Here is a 21082-nt window from a genome sequence, read left to right as displayed (position 1 = left end):
GATCCAGTCCCAGTCGCGTGGCCTTCCCTTGCGTGGCCTCCTCCGCACGTTCCAACGCAGGTCAAACCGCGTGGCGCGTGACACGTGCGTGGCGTTCTCGTTGTTTTCACCACGTGACTGGACCCCGGGACCAACATCGCCGCGCCCTTCCGTGGCCCACGTGCGGTTCCACATCCTGGATCGGTTCCGGTCTCATCCGGCACAGGTACCCGAGATCTGGTCCACATCCGGTTCCGGCCCCCACATCCGGTCTCGCGCACCCTGGCGGGGGAGGGGCGAGGAGCGGCCTCAGTGCGGAGCGGCGAGGGGAGCGGAGAGCGGGGCAGCGACATCGCCAACAACCACCACCAACAACATCACCAACAAGCACCAACATCAAGCACCAACATCAAGCACCAACAACGTCGCCAGCGCCAACAAGGTCGCCAACAAGGTCGCCAACACCAACAAGCACCAGCAACAACATCACCAACAACATCAGCAGTATCATCAACAACATCACCAGTATCACCAAACAACATCGCCAACATCACCAGCGACATCACCAGCATTGCCATCACTACAGCACCATCATTATTCGTCACACTGCCATCGTTATCCTGTTGATTACCATCGCCAAAACTACCATCAGCATCTTGGACAGCCATGCTCACAATTTACCTCACCATTATGTCCATCATCATCACCGTTACCTTCATCGTCATCCATGGGTGGTCACCATCATCATATTCACCATTATCATCACCTCTTCATTAACCTCGTCACCGCTGTCACCTCCACCCACCGCGATCTTCCTCCGCCTCCTGGGGCTGCTGCGCTCTGCGTGAGGCGCCGATGTTGTGCGAGGAGCCGGAGGCTGCGATGGGTTCAGTGACGGGTCGGGCTCCCACGTGTAGCGAGTCCAGTGAAGAGCTGCGAGTGAGGAGTGTTAATGGTGTATTGTGGTGTATTGTGAGTAGCGAGTGAGGAGTGTTAATGGTGTATTGTGAGTAGCGAGCGTTATGTTTTGTATTTACCCAGGAAAACCTCACCGAGTCTCAGGGCTGTTGTTCAGGAGAGCCCTGTCGAGTTTTCGCAGTAGGGGGCGAAGGTGCTGGGTTTCATCCCTATTGACTCATTTCCAGGTACATTTCGTTATCGAGTTACTTGCATTGTGGCTGTAGAGATATTCTCCGAGACTTTATGTAACAAGAAAGGGGTTTTTTCCGTTTCGATATTTATGGTTTCAACTCAATTGCGGTGCAATACATCATTAAGGGTCCCTAGTCCTGTGCTTCTGCATTGCAGAGGCTCATATCAGCACTCACGCATGTGTGATCATATCTCGTGCAGTCGAGTAACGCGAGGCTGTGTTGAGGAATGGGGAGAGCTGTCCTCGCTCGCATCGCTGCTCTCGAGGAAGCGACGTCTCTCTCGCTCTGCACGGCGCGAAGAGCGCTGGGGGGGGGGGTGCAACAGAAATTCATATTTTGAATAGCTTCACATAAAACCTCCATGAAGCTGTTCACTTGTTTAGCAATCTCCAGCAAGCCGCTTGATGTTCTGACTGTTACCGCTTGTCGATGACCACATCGGCAGGAATGCGCCCAATCTCGTCAACCCTCATCAGCTCTCGGAATCTGAACAGGTTGGAGCCTGGATATTGCTCGCTGGACGGGTGACCACCACGCACAAAGAGGCTGTCTTGTGGGGAATGTGAGACTATGTGGTGGGCAGCAGCAGCCCGTGCAGGAAAATGCCATTGTTGAACTGTTCTTGTACACTCTCACATTCCTCCTCCCCACCTTTACCAACCGTGGTGAAGTATGGTTAAATAACCCCATTAACCCACGCGGTTTTGGGAGCCCTCACCCCAGCGGTGGATTGACAAACAGGATGCACATGCATCATCACCTGTTCTCTCGGGAGTTTTATTAAAGTGACATCTGCCAAGCAGTGCCCAGTTGGGATTACGCACAGCAGCATCACCTCCTACTGAGGCTCTCCTGGGTAAACAAGAGTCATACAAATTACAAAACTGGGCCACTCACAAACCTGATATCATCTCTCGGGCTACATGGTTGCTCTGAAGAATAATGGCCTGTGGCGTCTACTGTTGCTCTAAAATTTGGGTTCCTTGTGCTGCCCGAGTTGAAAATTACTAAATTGCGGGGCCATGTGGCACAGTGGTCAGCAGGCGAATTTTCAGTGAAATCTGATGTTTGTAGTGAAATCCGATGCTCCCGCCTCAATGCTCTCCACCGTTACCAATCCGCACTGACTAGCGCCGGGGAATGATAGTCAAATAAACTCCCATGACACGCAGGGCGTCGGCAGGGCCTCATCCAGCAGTGGAGTGACTAAAAGATGTCTCCATGTGATGTTGACCGCGAGTGTGAAGGACCTAATGACCTTGGGAGGACAGGGTTGGTGGTTGCAGTGCAGCACCAGCAGGTGTTCATCGATATCGTGGCTGCGAGCTTGACCTTTCTGCTCGCGGGTTTGTGTGCTGAAGGATTGTGTTGGGCACTAATCCTGGTTATGCGTTGAGCCGACCGTGGTTCAAAGAGTCCTCTGGGGGGGGGGGAAGGGGGTTGGCTCTGAGCCAGAGTAATCTCTCACGAGTGTCTGGAAGCGGAGAACACGGGCGGCTTGGCACCCGCAGTGCGACACGCCGTGGGGTGACGTGGCATTGGAGAGGCATGCTGGCACGGCTAGCCCAGCGCTTTGGCGACATCTAAATAACGCAGCACGTTCATGCAGAGCTCACGCTGCACGATTAATCGCACAGTCGCACCTGGTACATAGTGAATCAGCAGTATGGGAGCCGACGGATGGGCAGCTGTCAGGTCAAAGTTCATTTGAATATTTGCAAAAACATCCTTTCTGATTTAAGTTTGTTCCCTGTTGTGGGCAAACCCACTGAAATCGTGTTTTAAGTTTCCTCTCGGGTGAGTCCTGATTGACAATGCAAGTTATCCCACTTCAGCGTCGTTCTCATTTGAGTGTCTACAAGAGTTACGTCTCTCCCCACCCTCCACAAATGGAAGGATGGAGAAAGCTGGTGCATTTATGCTTTTTAACCAAAGTTGAAAAGCATAAAACAGCAAATTTACAAACAATGGTGGAAAAGAAAACGCTGTGAACTTAAAACATACCAAAAAAATGCATGGGTAAAAAAATCCCATTATGTAAATGAGCAAGAGAAATTAGCTTAAGCTGCCAAATCTTGACAAATTACTAGCTGTGCATAAGACTGGTGAAATAATGAAATGCAGAGGAGCGGTCACCCCTGCTGTCTCGTATAAGAGCACCAGCATTGCCGTGCGGGCTGACATTCTCTCCGTGCCCATTTGGGATTCGCGCGCGGTTCCTGTGAACTTCCCTCTGAACGACGTTCCCATGCGACTGGGGACATGGCGCGCATCACGAGATGCGATGCACGCTTGCGCCCTGCTTGCAATTACCGAAACACAATGATGGTAAAAACCCCCACAGGCAGCTCTGCCTGTACACGTGGGTTATGTCACCCGGCCACACATGCCCAGTAATCCTGCTTATCCTGCGATATACGATCGCCGTGTTCCATCACGCACGCCGCACGGCGCGGCGTGCGTGATGGAACGCTTGTTGCTTTCTATGGTTACAGTCCAGGCCTTGAGGACTGCTGCACGCGTGTGTATGTATGTTGAATTTATTTTGTTCTCTATGTAGCCAACCTTACTAATTGGAGGTGCGGGAGGTACGTGTGCGTGCACACGTAGCTGTAGAAGCCTCACACAGTTTTGTCAACAGGATCACTTATTTGTTATGGGTAATAGGGATTAAAACAAACTCGATGAGTGGTGTGGTCTGTCGATGGCCCTTGGAGAATTGCTGTTGGGCATGCATACTTTTAGAAGCGTGAACACTGGTCTACGTGTAAGTCCGTGTGTGGATGCCGGGTGATGTTAGTTTACACATGTGCTTGCGTGTCCTGTTGCACGATATCCTGCGCGTGCGCCTTGAGTGCCTGTGCTCGTGTGTGTGCGCGTGATGCGCAGGAGTGTGCTGCCAGGTACATGAATGGCCATGAATTCCAAGGCGGTGATCAGCAAGGAGGTGTTTGGGACAAATGACGAGCGCATGCTGGCTGCCATGCAGGTGAAGCGACGTGGCAAGAAGCGCATTCCCTTCCTGGCAACAGGCGGCCCTGGGGAATACGTCACCTACATCTGTGTGTCAGGTACTCGCCCGCACGGGGACTGTCACCTCCATCTGTATGTCAGGCAATTATATATATCACTTGACTGTGGCCAGGAATTGAACTTGGGTTTTGCGTGGCGCCGTGCGTTAAGGACTTTGCACCGCACCCACTGACACGCGCAAACTCATACGCACGAGCATGCTCATCGCGTTGTAATGGACGCATGGCATTCATATACGAGATGACTAAATTCTGAATACACCCTTTCTCCACATACACAACGGTGAGACACTTGTATAGTGTATTGGCATAGCACCTACATGCGCTGTGCAGGAACAGTGGCAGTATTTTGTCGAGAGGCAGTCGTCAGTCGCAGGCGGAGTGAAAGAGGAGTCTTGAGCCCGGTCTTGAACATGGCTGGGGAGTTGAGAGCATTGGATGTGCATACTTACAGGCATGCACATGACCATGCATTCTAAACTGGAATTATTGAAACAGGAGAACATCTGATCCATTCGGATCTCGTTACATTCCCAGGCCTAATTTAACATTGAGGTTCTGCTGTTTTTCTGGAATACTTAACTTGCTTTTTCAAAATATTTTTTCTTTGTATAATTTGAAAAACTTCTTATCTTAACTGCAACCCCTGTTTGTTAGCCCGGCCGGCAGAACTGTGATTCTATGGGAGCTCCATGAGACCCAACACACGCAAGGACTGACATCTGCTCTGTGTCGCCCAGTGACAGGGAGCTGATTTGCCATATCCCGTCGAGATCATGAGACCAAGACGAAATCAGTGGTCGTTATCCTAGCCGTGGAAGTCCACGTGATTGTCACACGTCGTACGCCGTGCAATCTCCTCCATTCTCGATGCGTGGCTCGGCATGCCTGCAGTGTGCGACCACATACGTGCTCGGTTACACGCTACAGGAAACATGTAATTGGGCGTTTAATTGCATGCCGCCCAAATCTCTAGAGATGCTGATTTTAGAAGCCTGTAATGTACTCGGTGTGTGCTCTCAGTAATTGCACGTGTGTAATAATGCTGGGCGATTCACGACCGCCCACGCGTGTACAGAGCAGACACAAAAGGTGCGTGGACCTTGCAAGCTATGGTGTTATGTGCCTGGTTTGGTGCATGTCATTTTACATCGCGCGTACGAAACGCACTTCACACCCCGAAGGGGGCGCAGGTTGCCTGTTCTGCGGTATCGCAGGGCGCAGGAAGTTGTTCGCGTTCGCCAGCTCGCCTTATCGCGCCACATATCTCCACGCAAGAGATAAGGCTAATGGAGCGCTGTGTCCGGGTGACATCAGCTGCCCCTTTTGGGAGGTCTCACGCCAAGTCACGCATCTCACGGAACCCTCGGGAGCCAGAAGCACGGGGAGGGGGACAGCTCCCTCTCTGTGTGAATATCACGCAGACCGCACAGAGTGAGCAGGGCCGGGTTTGTAATGGAGCCACAGCGAGACCCGGGCCTGCGTGTAAGATTTAACAATGTATAGGTGCATTTTACAACTGTTTTATAGACGATTAATTTATTTAAGATATATTAGTTTCTGGCAAATGATGAGGCAGGATGACATGTTGCGTTTTTGGTTTCAATCTCTTCATATTTTGTTCACGATGTTTACAAAATGTTTTTCCGACGTGCCCACGGCGTGTGTATACCCAGTAACGAACCGAAAACCGACGCAAGGGTTCATCACGAAGGTGAAGCAGTTTGATGGGACGGCTGGCTTCGTGAAGCGCACCACTTGGGGGCTCGAGCAGCTGCGGCAAGTCAACGGTATCGGCGCTGAGCAGGTCCGGCACTCGTGGCACACACGGCAGGCACACCGCGGGCACGGCGCGGACAGCACACACACAGCACACCACACACACACAGCACACACACGGCCAGCACACAGCACACACAGCACACACAGCACACACAGCACACACCACACACATCCAGCACACACACGGCCAGCACACAGCGCACACAGCGCACACAGAACACACATCCAGCACACACACGGCCAGCACACACAGCACACACAGCACACACAGCACACAGCACACACACAGCACACACACAGCACACACACACAGCACACACACAGCACACACCACACACATCACACACATCCAGCACACACACAGCACACACACAGCACACACCACACACACACAGCACACACAGCACACACAGCACACACCACACACATCCAGCACACACAGAGCACACACACGGCCAGCACACAGCACACACAGCACACACAGCACACACAGCACACAGCACACACATCCAGCACACACACAGCCAGCACACACAGCCAGCACACACGGCACACACCACACACATCCAGCACACACACGGCCAGCACACAGCACACACACAGCACACACACAGCCAGGACACACCACACACACAGTATACACCACACACACATCCAGCACACACCACACACACAGTATACACCACACACACTATACCTAGCAAACTATATGACACACGTGATGTCATCCGTGGGGATGGAGCGATGAAATTGCCACGTGTGCAGGTGTAAGATGGATTGCTGCATTGCAATGACCATGACACGTGGTGTTTGCTTGGGGAGGCCTTAATCCACCAGTGAATATATAATGGCTGAAGATGAAGTGTATTATGAAACCAAACCCTTGTACAGATATGCAAGAGACTTCCATAAACGTTTAAACATCTTGTGTAAGTCTCGAGATTAATCTGCTTCACGTAACGTGGGACCTGATCAAATAAAACTTGTCATTGGGTTCCTATATATGTAGGCAGGGGAGTGGTGGCACTGAGGTTAGAAAATTGTGCTATGAACCCAGTGACCGCTACGGCTGATATCTGTGGTGAGCGATATCTGAATTGGTCCTTTGGGACACTTCTCTTCACAAACCTGTACCGACTAGTGTCGTGAAGTATGGCCACGCAAATCAGGCTGACTGACATTGTGAGGATGCATTCGTGTACAGCAGCCAGCACCAACAGCACCGTGATGCCATGCAAGGTGCATATGTTTGTGTCATGTGCAGGACTGTCCGGAGCTGGACCTGCTGTTCGATAATGCCCAGGACCAGTGGGTGGCCAGCTCGACGTCCGAGAAGAACACGTTTTTGCAGGTGCTGCACAACACGTGCCAGCGGTATCGTACCAACGGCATGCCCGCCTTCACCAACGTGCCCGCCCGCCTCATCTCAGGTGAGACGGGCACCTGAGATATGAGCGCGCCATTTCGCAGTGGCCGTGCGAATGGCATCTGTGTCGAATTTACTAAATTGTCATTTGTTGTCATTATACCGTTTTTTTTTACACAGGAAGGGCCTCACAGAGTCTCAATACTCTTTCAGGACTGTCCTGACATATTTTCACAGTGAGCAGCAACATTGCTGCTATGTGTAATCCCAGTTGAGTGATTTGCAGGTAGTTTTCCAGCGTTCTGGTGTTGAACCATTTCAGAGAGACAATTGGGTCGCCCTGGGGGATTCTCATGGCAGGTTTCCATGATGTGGGGTCTGCGTCCGGGATTCAGCAGAGCTTCCTAACCATTGCGCAAACCCATTTCCACTTGCCAGTCCCCTGTGCAGGCCTCGAGAATAATCGTCCACTTGACTAGCCTTGAGTGGTCCTTGTTAAGCAATAAAACGCAACAGCAGCCTCCCAAGTGCCGATGCTGAGCACTTGGCCAGTACTACGCCCAGCTGCCTTTGCATCGCCAGAGCCGAAGTAGACACACCACACCAGATACCCACTGCTGTCTGAATTTCATTGCAAAAAAAAACCTTGAAAAACTCAATTGGACTCCACAACATCGCCCCTGACTGCCAAGACTTGGCAGGACCTTCCTGAGAGAGATTTGAGAGTCAGCGAGGCTCTGCTAGGTACGCAAGCTGATTAAGAACGAAGGCCTCGCCATACACTTTCAGTCATGTGTGTTAATTGGCCATACTTTCACACTTTGGTGTGAAAGATGTCAAATACTGCTTTGAGAAAATAAACAGAAAACCTCCTCGCTTGCCCAGGAGCGCCGCAGGGCTTTCCAGCGAGCATTCTCGACTCCAGTGTCACACAGCTTCCCGTAGTTACCGACCGTCAGCTGCATGCAGCTTGCATTGGCTACATTCATACGTGAAGAGAAAATATTTGATCACCATGGAAAGGCGGAGGGAGTGTGGGGATTGGCGAGGACTCGTCCAGAGGGAGTATGGGAGTACGGCGAGACGCGCTGGTGCTGCCGCTTACAGTGGCTGTCCATCGCAGGTCCCACTGTAGTGCACGCACAAGGGCAGCGTGGGTCGAACCTTCACTCTGGTTGTCTTGAGCTACGACTGCGCCTCCGAGACTTGGAACGAGCACTGCCACGCTAAAAGCGCTGGGTTCACCTTCCCTTCAGGTTCCAATGCTCAGGGGCAGGCTTTTTATCTTTTGAAACTGTAGGCCAATTCTAAAAATAGTTTTTAATGCCAAATTCCTTTGTGTGCATGCCCTGCGGTGTTGCAGCGTCTTGAGATGCAGTCGTATTTGGATGCTGCACAGATTGCAGTGTGCAAGGTAACAATGTGGATGTCTGACCCTGTTATAAGATCAATTCAGTGAACACGGAGACTGAGATTATTGTGTCTGTCTGCGGTGCACATCCGTGTGGTGTGCGAATGCAGGGGTGAGTATCCTGGGCTCTGCGGCGGACAGCATGAGCAGCGCCGTGGCGATGGCGAGCCAGGCGCTAAGCGAGCGTGGGGAGCGGCTCGGAGAGGCCGAGGACCGCACGGCCGAGATGGCACAAAGCGCCCAGCAGTTCGCCGACACCGCCCACAAGGTCAGTCCCAAAAGGTCGCCACCTCTCCCTTCGTTAGCCTCTCCCTTCATTAGCATCTCCCTTCGTCACCCTCTCCCTTCATTAGCATCTCCCTTCGTTAGCCTCTCCCTTCATTAGCATCTCCCTTCATTAGCATCTCCCTTCATTAGCATCTCCCTTCATTAGCATCTCCCTTCGTTAGCCTGTCCCTTCGTTAGCCTGTCCCTTCGTTAGCATCTCCCTTCGTTAGCATCTCCCTTCATTAGCATCTCCCTTCATTAGCATCTCCCTTCGTTAGCCTCTCCCTTCATTAGCATCTCCCTTCATTAGCATCTCCCTTCATTAGCATCTCCCTTCATTAGCATCTCCCTTCGTTAGCCTGTCCCTTCGTTAGCCTGTCCCTTCGTTAGCATCTCCCTTCGTTAGCATCTCCCTTCATTAGCATCTCCCTTCGTTAGCATCTCCCTTCATTAGCATCTCCCTTCATTAGCATCTCCCTTCGTTAGCCTGTCCCTTCGTTAGCATCTCCCTTCATTAGCATCTCCCTTCGTTAGCATCTCCCTTCATTAGCATCTCCCTTCATTAGCATCTCCCTTCGTTAGCCTCTCCCTTCATTAGCATCTCCCTTCATTAGCATCTCCCTTCATTAGCATCTCCCTTCATTAGCATCTCCCTTCGTTAGCCTGTCCCTTCGTTAGCATCTCCCTTCGTTAGCATCTCCCTTCATTAGCATCTCCCTTCGTTAGCCTCTCCCTTCGTTAGCCTCTCCCTTCGTTAGCATCTCCCTTCATTAGCATCTCCCTTCGTTAGCCTCTCCCTTCGTTAGCATCTCCCTTCGTTAGCCTCTCCCTTCGTTAGCATCTCCCTTCGTTAGCATCTCCCTTCGTTAGCATCTCCCTTCGTTAGCCTGTCCCTTCGTTAGCCCTTCCCTTCATTAGCATCTCCCCGCATTAGCCTGTCCCTGCATTCGCCTCTCCTTTCATTAGCCTCTCCCTCCATTAGCTGCACGCTTCATTAGATTCTTCTCAGCCATAGTCGAGTTTAATGGGTCACTCATAAATCTGGAAAATTGGGTTTTAAAAAAAAATCTTATTGTAAGCGCTCTTTTAATGTTTTTCACTGGATGATTGTGTTGCTGTGGGACCCATGCAAAACGGAATTGAAGAACGCTTTGTTCCTTCAGCAATAAAACCTTACCTGGTTCTTCGTATACCACGACGATTCCAAGGTTTATATAAATACCTTGGCTATGTCAAATGCGCACTGCTTTATAACTATTATTTAACTTGTTTTGAATTCTGGTCTATTTAAATCACGATGTAATTTACTTTATAGCCCAATTTGTAATGTGTTTCTATTTACTGCAGATAGTTTGATCTGTACCTTGCGATGGCACGGCAGTCCCAAGCCGCGACATTTGTTTTGAAAATTTCTTGGATCGATGACGCTCGGCATTTAGGAGAAGACCTTGAAAGGCGTCGATCGGGGCGACTCCCCCCGTCACGGCGGGACACGCACTCACAACGTTCTCCCAGCCGCACTCGTGTCTTTACGGTGCAGCGCCGCTTAAAGTGCCAGTAGCCCGACCGGGTTACGCAAGGCGTGCATTTATCGATGTGTACAGTGCTTTAAAGCCACACATCTATACATTTCAAAACGTATACAGTATTGTACATCACATTACAAGGTCATGGCTTAAAATAGAATGCCTTGACCTACACCGCTCTCCTCAGCAATGTGAAGCCAAGCAATATTAACGCGAAGCTCACGTGATTCGTTTTTTGGGGCATGACTGGCCCCGCAGTAGTTCCGAACCTGCGGTGTAATGAGCCGCTCTCTATATCGGCCGTCTACTTTTCCCGTTTGAGTAAGGGTGTCGTCATTCAGCCTCTTATTGGGCATTGGAGTTAAAATCAGGAATTCTGTCCAACAAATGTTACATTATCGATGTATTTTTTTTCTGGTCGGTATATATATAGGAGCATAGAGCTTGGGCAATTGTTGGCGTCGGCTCACCGCCTAGCTGGCTTCCCACTTGTTGCTGGTTCCTTAGTGACTGTGAAATAAAATTTGAATGAACGATGATGCGATATAAAATTAACATTATTGTCACTCATTAACTGTTTGGCATTAGGGAATTAACATGTTTTCTGTCGGTGTCATTTACAAGTGGGCGGTTTCTGACTAAAGGCTCATAGTTGTTGTGTTCTTGAGATTTCACGTTTTTGTGCTGCTGTCTCACTTCCCTGTTCCTCGCCTTTTGCAGCTCGCGGAGAAGTACAAATGCTGAGAAGTGCCTGGAACCCACCCAGCTGTAATGCACACGCACACATGCATGCATACGGCCATTTACACGCATGCATGTGCATGCAGTCGATGCCTTCGAGCCGTGCCAAAGACGGAAACATGAGGACGCCCGCATGCACAGAAGACCTCCCCCACAGTTTCTCCAGGCCGCTGTCCACATGACATGTGACCTGTTTGCGAATTTTTAATTTTGTAATTTAACCACCGAGGAAGCACATCGACATATAATGCGTTTACAAGTAAAGCACATGTGATTACCCAGCAACTCTGCGCCTCGTTCTTGCGGTGCAGACCATAGGCGTATGACTGACTGTATTAAATATATATTTGGAAGTCGGTCACGGTAAGGAGGGCATTGCGCGGACACAGGCGCATCTTCATTAGCGTGGAGCTGCAGTAGAGGAGGGAATTTTCCAGTGGCTGCCGCTGAGATGGTGCCAGCTCAAGGCGAGATCAGGGCCGTGAGATTGCACGCCGAGGTTGAGAACGCGCACGGTTCCGTACAATAAAATAATCATAATCTGCAAGCGACATTCTTTGGACAAACAACAAACCTGCTTTTACCGCCCTGCGTCCAGTCAGACGATGATAATGTCACAAAGGCCATGGATAACTGTTCTCAGGGGCCACCACGTGACTTTATGTAGTTGATGTAGATGCCTACTGCTGTGAGTGGGTGCTGTCAGCAATAACCTGTTGTGGGGTGACATCGGCAGTGGGCTCGCTGCCTCAATGGACATTCATTCCTCGTGCGTTTACATGGCAGTAGCAGCACCCGGTGTGCCAGCCTCCATTTCTTCCTGGAACACCGGCACACCAGCTTTATGTTCACCGCTGATTGCACAAACCAAACACTTAAAATCAATGACATAATCGTTTGAAGCCCTAAATATGCATTCAGACTTTATGCACTGACACAATCACAAATTTCCAAAACAGTGTTGCTTCCGTCGAACTGGGTTGTCTTGTGGCGTGGGGGAGCCACGGCTGCCGCCGGAGTTCAGAGCGGTCCGAGTGTTCGTGCCGTGCGCTATCGTTGAATTAACACTGAATTGGCACGTGCCAGATCGCCACAACAGAATACTGAAATATACTTGCATGACAGGAAGCCTGCGTGTAATCCAAAGCAACTAAAATAATTAAATCCCACCGAACTATTGCGTCGCTTTGTAAAAAACTCGTGTAGCTCAGGTAATTCAGCGGTGTCTTACCCTCGGCTTTATGAGACGGTCGTCATCTCCGCACGCCCTTCCCCGCACCCGCGTTGTTTACAGCAGGACACGCGCAGCGGCTCCGCGGAGCTCGCGCGCGTTACGCGAACTGCTCATCCGCAGTCGAGTCGGTGCACGCGACATGCACGCGTGGTTTACACGTGGATATCAAAGTAAACACCGTTTCGGATCCTGTATTTTGGTCACAAATCCTTTATACAAATGACACTGTCAGCCCACCAAAGCAATAATGAATGAAATAAGTTACATTGTGTTTGGAAACTCGGCGCTGGAAACGTATTTCTGGTTTATGATCCAACATGTACTGTACAACGCTTTGCTACCGTGTAGTATTGTGCAAGTATATATGTGCCATTGACTAACGTTGTCTCTGTTCACCATTCGTTTTGATTCGCTAATGCCACGGTGCATACCAAGAGCACAGACGCTAAGGTACATGCGTAGCGAGGTCGCAAGCCCGCTCGTCTCATTGTAATATATTGCTGTGCTTCTGCCCGTCGACAGGAGCGCATGGTCATCTCAGCCCCGTCGTCTTAAGACTTGCCATCACAGCCACATCTTACAATGACGTGAATTGGCTGTGATGTTTGATGGAAGCCGTCATGGGCAAATCTCGAGACGAAAAGGCTTAGGCGACCATCCAGGGAAAGTGTCCGAGGTCACTTTGCCCTGCATCGTTGCTCGTGGTCGATGTGCAGGGAGAGGGCGATTCAGAGCTTGGGCTGCCGCCGTGCGCCCACGACGCGCGCCCCGAGGGGGCCTTTGATGAAGCCCTTTTAACGCTTTCCTTATTTGCCCGCTACTTGTGTTTTTATGCAATTGTATTTTTAACACTAATTAAATTTTGTCTAAGACGATACAATGAAAGCTCGAGATGTCCACATTATATTACGGAATTTGATTTTGCAAGTGCATTCTACAGGATGTCCGCAAACACCGCAGGTCTATTGATCTCCGTGCAAGTGCTTTGTGCCTTTTGGGGATTGTCCTGAGTTCGAGAAGCGGCTGTCGGCAAACCAAACGACGACCCGAGTTCGTGACGTGGTTTTTTGCTTCACACAAGACTAATGCTTTAATAATTTCCAACCTTGTTCTAATTTTTTTGTAAAAATGTTGCAAACCTTTATGTTTGATGCTGTACGAGCCAATGTCGTGTGCCAAATAAAATAACGTGTTGAGACGCCACGTGGCGCTTCCCTCTCCTGCCCCCCCCCTCGGCGCACGCGTTGCGAGTACACAGTATTGTCTTGAGAGTACACAGTATTGTCTTGAGAGTACACAGTATTGTCTTGAGAGTACACGGTATTTTATTGTGAGTACACGGTATTGTATTGCGAGTACACAGTATTTTCTTGAGAATACACGGTATTTGTGAGTACACGGTATTTTTTTGCGAGTACACGGTATTGTCTTGAGAGTACACAGTATTGTCTTGAGAGTACACAGTATTGTCTTGAGAGTACACAGTATTTTATTGTGAGTACACTGTATTTTATTGCGAGTACACGGTATTTTATTGAGAGTACATAGTATTTTATTGAGAGTACACAGTATTGTCTTGCGAGCACACAGTATTTTATTGAGAGCACACAGTATTGTCTTGCGAGTACACAGTATTTTATTGAGAGTACACAGTATTGTATTGTGAGCACACAGTACTGTATTGTGAGCACACAGTACTGTATTGTGAGCACACAGTATTTTATAGAGAGCACACAGTATTGTATTGTGAGCACACAGTACTGTATTGTGAGCACACAGTATTGTATTGTGAGTACACAGTATTTTATAGGGAGTACACCGTATTTTAGAGAGCACACAGTACTGTATTGTGAGCACACAGTATTGTATTGTGAGTACACAGTATTGTATTGTGAGCACACAGTATTGTCTCGGCGTACCAACGTGTGCTCGTCTGGTCACTTGTCCACAATCGGCCTGCGGCTGACGACATTCCCGCTCTTGCGGGGAGGGCTTCTCCGCACCTCGCCCGTCACTCCACGTCTCGCCCGTCGCCCCATGTGTGTCCTCTTCCCCCCTGCCCATGTGTGCAGATTCGTCTGACTCTATTGTATGTCGGGTATGTAGGTATATATGCCTGCAAAGGATATTTTTCTTTTTTTGGGTTGGGTGGGTGGGGGGTGAGAAAAACATTTGGAGGGGGTCGATAATTTTTGGAAACCTGTTGGATCAACTTCTTACCCCGACATCTGGGTCGGGGGGAGGGGCCACTTTCTACGACTTTTTGATTCGGACCTTCTGAAAGGTTCTTATAATTTAGTTGACGGACAAACATAACGCCGGGATTCTATAATAGATGTCGCTATGCGTTCCCCTAATGTGCGATTGTTCGCGGTCGCAGGATCTGTTTTGTACATTCCTCACCCGTGCAAAGCTGCGGAAGCCCGATGTTAGGCTACACATCTGAGATGAACGTCTCGTCCCCCCCCCGTGTTAGCGGTTGATCTTGCACAAATGAGCCCGGTGAGATACGGCGCAGAAACCACTCCCAAGTTGGGCAGCTTTTCGATCACGTGGACTCGGGCATCGCTACCACGATCGAGTGCTGTGTTGTCTTGCGGTCAGGACGCCCACCTATTAGAGGGGCACTCGCGACAGGCAACGAGGCGAGACTGAGCTGTGGTTGGCTTAACTTGCACGTGGGGGCAGTGAATTATGACAAGGGGAAAGCGGCGCAACTGCGTGCTCCCGTGAAGCGGAACCCTTGCACCATGGACTGGGGTAAAGCATTGATTGTGAGCTGTACCTCTGGAGATCGAGCTTCGGTTCTGGATGGTGTTCAGCTGGTTTGGTGTCTGGCGTCGAGTGCTGAATTGGGGGGTTGCTTGAGGCGCCATCTGGTGGATTGTGAAGGTGGCGCGTGGGGTCCCGTCGTGGGTTCGTCTGGTGAAGAGTGCTCGCGACTCTCCACCCGTGAGCTCGTCGTGTGCCCGACGAGAGTCTGGCTGCCTGTTCTCCGATAGGAACACTTCTCTTGCCGCTGCATTTCAAGTGCTCGATGCCGCTGAGTGTCTCCTCCCGCCACACTCCAGTGCGGGTGCCTGACAGAGACCACTGTAGGCGTAGCTGACAGCTACTTACTTTGATGCATCACTCAGCGCTGCTGCTGCAGATGTCACTCGCAGCCAGACCCAGCCTCTGCAGGAAGGAGGACGGATCACGGCCAAAAACGAGCCCCATTAGGACGTCACCGCCAAGATGCTGCATGATGCGTTTTGACTTGTAAACAATCTAGCATATTTACAAAGTAACCTGTAGAACGCGGATTGCCACAATAGTGCATCCAGGCTGCTGCGCAGCACGTGGCGTCTGCAAGGCATGAACAATGTGCCCTTTGGAAGCAGCGATAGATGTATGTGACACTTGGTGTAAATCATTTTGTAAATCATATTGCTCAGGTTTGTGGTTTGTAATAAAAACATGAAACCAATCAGCTGTGGGAATCACGTGGAAAGCACCCAAGGCATTATATTACAATCGACCGATTTTTTTTGGCTCTGCGGCACAAGTGATGCTATTGGTTTAAGGTGACACGCATTATATGCCAGTTTTTTTTTAACATTGTCTTTGAAACCCTGCACAGTAATGATATTGTTTGTGGTTATTGTAGTTGTACGTTTTTCAAGCGCAGTGAAGCCGCACCACCAGCTGCACGTATCCTTCAGAGCTGCGACCTTCGCACGCAACGCGCTCACCGCACGCAGGGCGCTCCGCGCGCAGGGCGCTCCGCGCGCAGGGCGCTCCGCGCGCAGGGCGCTCCGCGCGCAGGGCGCTCCGCGCGCAGGGCGCTCCGCGCGCAGGGCGCTCCGCGCGCAGGGCGCTCCGCGCGCAGGGCGCTCCGCGCACAGGGCGCTCCGCGCACAGGGCGCTCCGCACACAGGGCGCTCCGCACACAGGGCGCTCCGCACACAGGGCGCGCAGCCTTGAACGTTGCACGGCTGCCCCACAGCTGTGCTGTGCGGGCTGCACTCGCGCGCATTCCCCCCATGGGCGAGCTCTGCCTCCCTTGCTGGAGGCCAGCGGTGTCTCAACTCCAGTCCCCCCCCCCCCACGGAACAGCCTTCCGTGAGTACAAGCCACGAGGTGCGTGCAGCTGGCAGGCGCTTAATTTTGTTATGAGTAGAAAAAGAGGATGTTCCGTGGGCGGTCGCGAGAGGGGGCAGCTTTGGTAGTTGGGTTGAAATGTAATGAGGAAAGGTTTGTGGTGAGTAAAGGACTGTGAAGGGTGGAGGCGGGCAGGATATTGAGACGTGCGTTGGAGTGCCAGTTCGCTCGACAGTGATGGTGAGGTGCAGTGGCGTTCACGTCACTGGCCATGGCGCCTTCTTGACCTTAGGTGACCCCTTGCAAGAGCAGAGGGCCGAGCCGTGCTCGACAGAAGGTTCGCAACGTCTCCGCTACAGAGAATTTGCTCGTTCCATGAAACCAGCCAGACATGTGGACTCCCAAACACAGCCACGATTCCACTTGAATAAGCATGGAACAATTAGCAAATCATCAAATCAGTTAATACATCCATGGTATATACGTGGAATTGTGCTCCTCAGAACAAATTATGTTGAACTATGCAAATGTTATGCTCATTTGTGTAAATGTACCTTTAGGGTAATTTAACAAGACACACCAGAAGGACAATAATGCATGACATATCCAGACCATATCAATGAGAAAAATAAGAGAATCGATTTTTGAATGCTGTTTTGAGCCCGAGCCGTGAGCCCTGCTGCTGCTGCACGCGGGGCCCCAGTGGCAGGGCCCCAGTGGCCCCAGTGGCCCCAGTGGCAGGGCCCTGCTGCCGCTGCTGCACGCAGGGCCCCGGGCGCTGCCCCCACCCCGTGGTCACCAGGAGGAGCCCGCTGGGACTGTCGTCAGTAGGGCCCCCCCTTGTCAGCCGTCGTGAACACGGCGGTCGCCCACTCGCGTGGACAATGGAAACCCTTCTTCTTTAAACCGAAACAGAATATGGACACGTGGAGTTGATGACACGCTGGAAACATCCCAGACGCAGCACGGTCACCCAGTCACCCGAGGCCGCCAATTCACTCGCGGCCCATGCGGGGGCAGCACGCACGGAGAGCCACGAGGAGCCGCTCGGCCCGCGCTGCCCTCAGCCGCCTCGTGCCCGAGTTGGCCGAGGGCAGCGCGGGCTGTGAGCAGCAGCAGCAGCAGCACTCGCCATCAACACGCACCACCACCACCGATGTGAATACACGGCACGGCGCTGTTAGTGTGCACGGCATAGCGCTGTTAGTGTGCACGGCACGGCGCTGTTAGTGTGCACGGCGTAGCGCTGTTAGTGTGCACGGCGTAGCGCTGTTAGTGTGCACGGCGTAGCGCTGTTAGTGTGCACGGCACGGCGCTGTTAGTGTGCACGGCGTAGCGCTGTTAGTGTGCACGGCGTAGCGCTGTTAGTGTGCACGGCACGGCGCTGTTAGTGTGCACGGCGTAGCGCTGTTAGTGTGCACGGCGTAGCGCTGTTAATGTGCACGGCACGGCGCTGTTAGTGTGCACGGCGTAGCGCTGTTAGTGTGCACGGCGTAGCGCTGTTAATGTGCACGACACGGCGCTGTTAGTGTGCACGGCGTAGCGCTGTTAATGTGCACGGATTAGCGCTGTTAGTGTGCACGGCATAGCGCTGTTAGTGTGCACGGCACAGCGCTGTTAATGTGCACGGCATAGCGCTGTTAATGTGCACGGATTAGCGCTGTTAGTGTGCACGGCATAGCGCTGTTAATGTGCACGGCACAGCGCTGTTAGTGTGCACGGCACAGCGCTGTTAGTGTGCACGGCTTAGCGCTGTTAATGTACACGGCATAGCGCTGTTAATGTGCACGGCACAGCGCTGTTAGTGTGCACGGCTTAGCGCTGTTAATGTGCACGGCATAGCGCTGTTAGTGTGCACGGCATAGCGCTGTTAATGTGCACGGATTAGCGCTGTTAATGTGCACGGCTTAGCGCTGTTAGTGTGCACGGCATAGCGCTGTTAATGTGCACGGATTAGCGCTGTTAATGTGCACGGCTTAGCGCTGTTAGTGTGCACGGCATAGCGCTGTTAATGTGCACGGCTTAGCGCTGTTAATGTGCACGGCTTAGCGCTGTTAATGTGCACGGCATAGCGCTGTTAATGTGCACGGATTAGCGCTGTTAATGTGCACGGCTTAGCGCTGTTAGTGTGCACGGCTTAGCGCTGTTAGTGTGCACGGCTTAGCGCTGTTAGTGTGCACGGCTTAGCGCTGTTAGTGTGCACGGCTTAGCGCTGTTAGTGTGCACGGCATAGCGCAGCACAGTGAGTGTGCCCCACGCAGGGCTAAGAATAGAAGCAGCAGCAGCGGCGTCTCTGCGCGGTTCACGCGTTCGCAGCTCCGCGTTGTCACCGCGCTCCTAATGAACCCACGGCACCGCGCCGTCATTCGTGACAAGATGGCCTCACGCGCGTGTTACTTATTCTGCACAATTATAATGATGATGATCGGTATGAAGTTAACGCCTCCTGCCGACGGCTTTGCCATGTGGGCAAGTGACGGATCCATTCCGGGTTTTCTGGCGACTCCGCTCAACAGCCTGAACGGAGGCTCCCGTGCCCCGCCGCGACTCCCCGTGCCCCGCCGCAATGATGGTTCGCGGCTGATTGTACAACTTGGCAACATGTTAATTGCGTGCCTTGTTTTCAGTTTTTTTTTTATCGATGCTTGGCAGGGCTCGACGCAGAAGGTTGTGTTAAAAAATGTTCTCAAGGAACGGGCTGAACTTGTGTCTTCTCCGTGCAGCGGCGGCGGCAGCAGCAGCAGCTGCCATTGATTTGTGTTCTGATAAAGCACCGGGGAATTCAATTACGCGATGCGCTCGCTTGTCGTGCCGACTATCACAAGGATGTGCGCGCTGCCCAGCGATGCTGTCCAATTATTTACGGCCGGTCTCAAGGACCACAGCGGTGCAGCACCGGGGCGGCTAATGCAGTCACAGGCAGTAGCCCCCCCCCATCCCCGTTCTCACTCCGCCGCGCACGAACCCCGCACACCCCTCTCGCAGGGGGAGACCCGCGCCCCCAGCACCCCCCAGCACCCCCCAGCGAGCCCTGTGCTCACGGCTCGGCCTCGGAGCGGCTGCGCGCACACGGGAGCGATGGGTTCTTGAGCGAGCTTCGTCACCTTCACGTCGCCCTCACGGCTCCGGTCCCTGCCTCCTCCGCTGGTTCCACATCCAGTCCCGGATACGTTTCAGATTTAAAGTCAGCGTCTTCACGGTCTTCCGTGGGCTCGCAGCTGCATACCTCTACCCTCCCATCTCACTCAATACCCCCCGCACACACTCTCCTACCTCTCACTCAATACCCCTCCACGCACTCTCCTACCTCTCACTCAATACCCCTCCACGCACTCTCCTACCTCTCACTCAATACCCCTCCACACACTCTCCTACCTCTCACTCAATACCCCTCCACGCACTCTCCTACCTCTCACTCAATACCCCTCCACACACTCTCCTACCTCTCACTCAATACCCCTCCACGCACTCTCCTACCTCTCACTCAATACCCCTCCACGCACTCTCCTACCTCTCACTCAATACCCCTCCACGCACTCTCCTACCTCTCACTCAATACCCCTCCACGCACTCTCCTACCTCTCACTCAATACCCCTCCACACACTCTCCTACCTCTCACTCAATACCCCCTCCACACACTCTCCTACCTCTCACTCAATACCCCTCCACGCACTCTCCTACCTCTCACTCAATACCCCTCCACGCACTCTCCTACTTCTCACTCAATACCCCTCCACGCACTCTCCTACCTCTCACTCAATACCCCTCCACGCACTCTCCTACCTCTCACTCAATACCCCTCCACGCACTCTCCTACCTCTCACTCAATACCCCTCCACGCACTCTCCTACCTCTCACTCAATACCCCTCCACACACTCTCCTACCTCTCACTCAATACCCCCTCCACACACTCTCCTACCTCTCACTCAATACCCCTCCACGCACTCTCCTACTTCTCACTCAATACCCCTCCACGCACTCTCCTACCTCTCACTCAATACCCCTCCACGCACTCTCCTACCTCTCACTCAATACCCCTCCACGCACTCTCCTACCTCTCACTCAATACCCCTCCACGCACTCTCCTACCTCTCACTCAATACCCCTCCACACACTCTCCTACCTCTCACTCAATACCCCTCCACGCACTCTCCTACCTCTCACTCAATACCCCTCCACACACTCTCCTACCTCTCACTCAATACCCCTCCACGCACTCTCCTACCTCTCACTCAATACCCCTCCACGCACTCTCCTACCTCTCACTCAATACCCCTCCACGCACTCTCCTACCTCTCACTCAATACCCCCTCCACACACTCTCCTACCTCTCACTCAATACCCCTCCACGCACTCTCCTACCTCTCACTCAATACCCCTCCACGCACTCTCCTACCTCTCACTCAATACCCCTCCACACACTCTCCTACCTCTCACTCAATACCCCTCCACACACTCTCCTACCTCTCACTCAATACCCCTCCACGCACTCTCCTACCTCTCAC

At 52.1% G+C, this 21082-nt stretch overlaps 1 protein-coding gene across 2 annotated transcripts; it reads left to right on the top strand.

The window, feature by feature from the left end:
• The first annotated feature begins 139 nt into the window (after positions 1 to 139).
• Positions 140 to 13695, top strand: LOC144943897 (syntaxin-binding protein 6-like). Of its 2 annotated transcripts, none has more exons than XM_078871741.1 (6): positions 140 to 421; positions 4023 to 4204; positions 5842 to 5972; positions 7212 to 7377; positions 8835 to 8992; positions 11238 to 13695. In XM_078871741.1, the coding sequence occupies exons 2-6, from the start codon at positions 4045 to 4047 to the stop codon at positions 11259 to 11261; spliced, it is 639 nt and encodes a 212-aa protein (XP_078727867.1). In that variant the 5' UTR covers positions 140 to 421; positions 4023 to 4044; the 3' UTR covers positions 11262 to 13695. The 2 variants fall into 2 exon arrangements, with proteins under 2 accessions (XP_078727867.1, XP_078727866.1); XM_078871740.1 differs by having other exon boundaries at positions 140 to 433.
• Positions 13696 to 21082: the final 7387 nt, after the last annotated feature.

The sequence above is a fragment of the Lampetra fluviatilis genome, chromosome 33 (genome assembly GCF_964198595.1).
Source record: "Lampetra fluviatilis chromosome 33, kcLamFluv1.1, whole genome shotgun sequence".
In the NCBI taxonomy this organism is placed as follows: domain Eukaryota; kingdom Metazoa; phylum Chordata; class Hyperoartia; order Petromyzontiformes; family Petromyzontidae; genus Lampetra; species Lampetra fluviatilis.
The sequence above is the reverse complement of the archived record's forward strand: the minus strand, read 5'-3'. Positions and strand labels throughout refer to the sequence as shown.

What these genes read in the sequence shown, in the direction of transcription:
- LOC144943897 (XM_078871741.1), top strand. Translation starts at nt 4,045, where the DNA reads ATGGCCATGAATTCCAAGGCGGTGATCAGCAAGGAGGTGTTTGGGACA. An exon ending in CACCTACATCTGTGTGTCAG is followed by an intron (nt 4,205 to 5,841) that starts GTACTCGCCCGC and finishes GTGTATACCCAG; the next exon opens with TAACGAACCGAAAACCGACG. An exon ending in GCCCGCCCGCCTCATCTCAG is followed by an intron (nt 7,378 to 8,834) that starts GTGAGACGGGCA and finishes GTGCGAATGCAG; the next exon opens with GGGTGAGTATCCTGGGCTCT.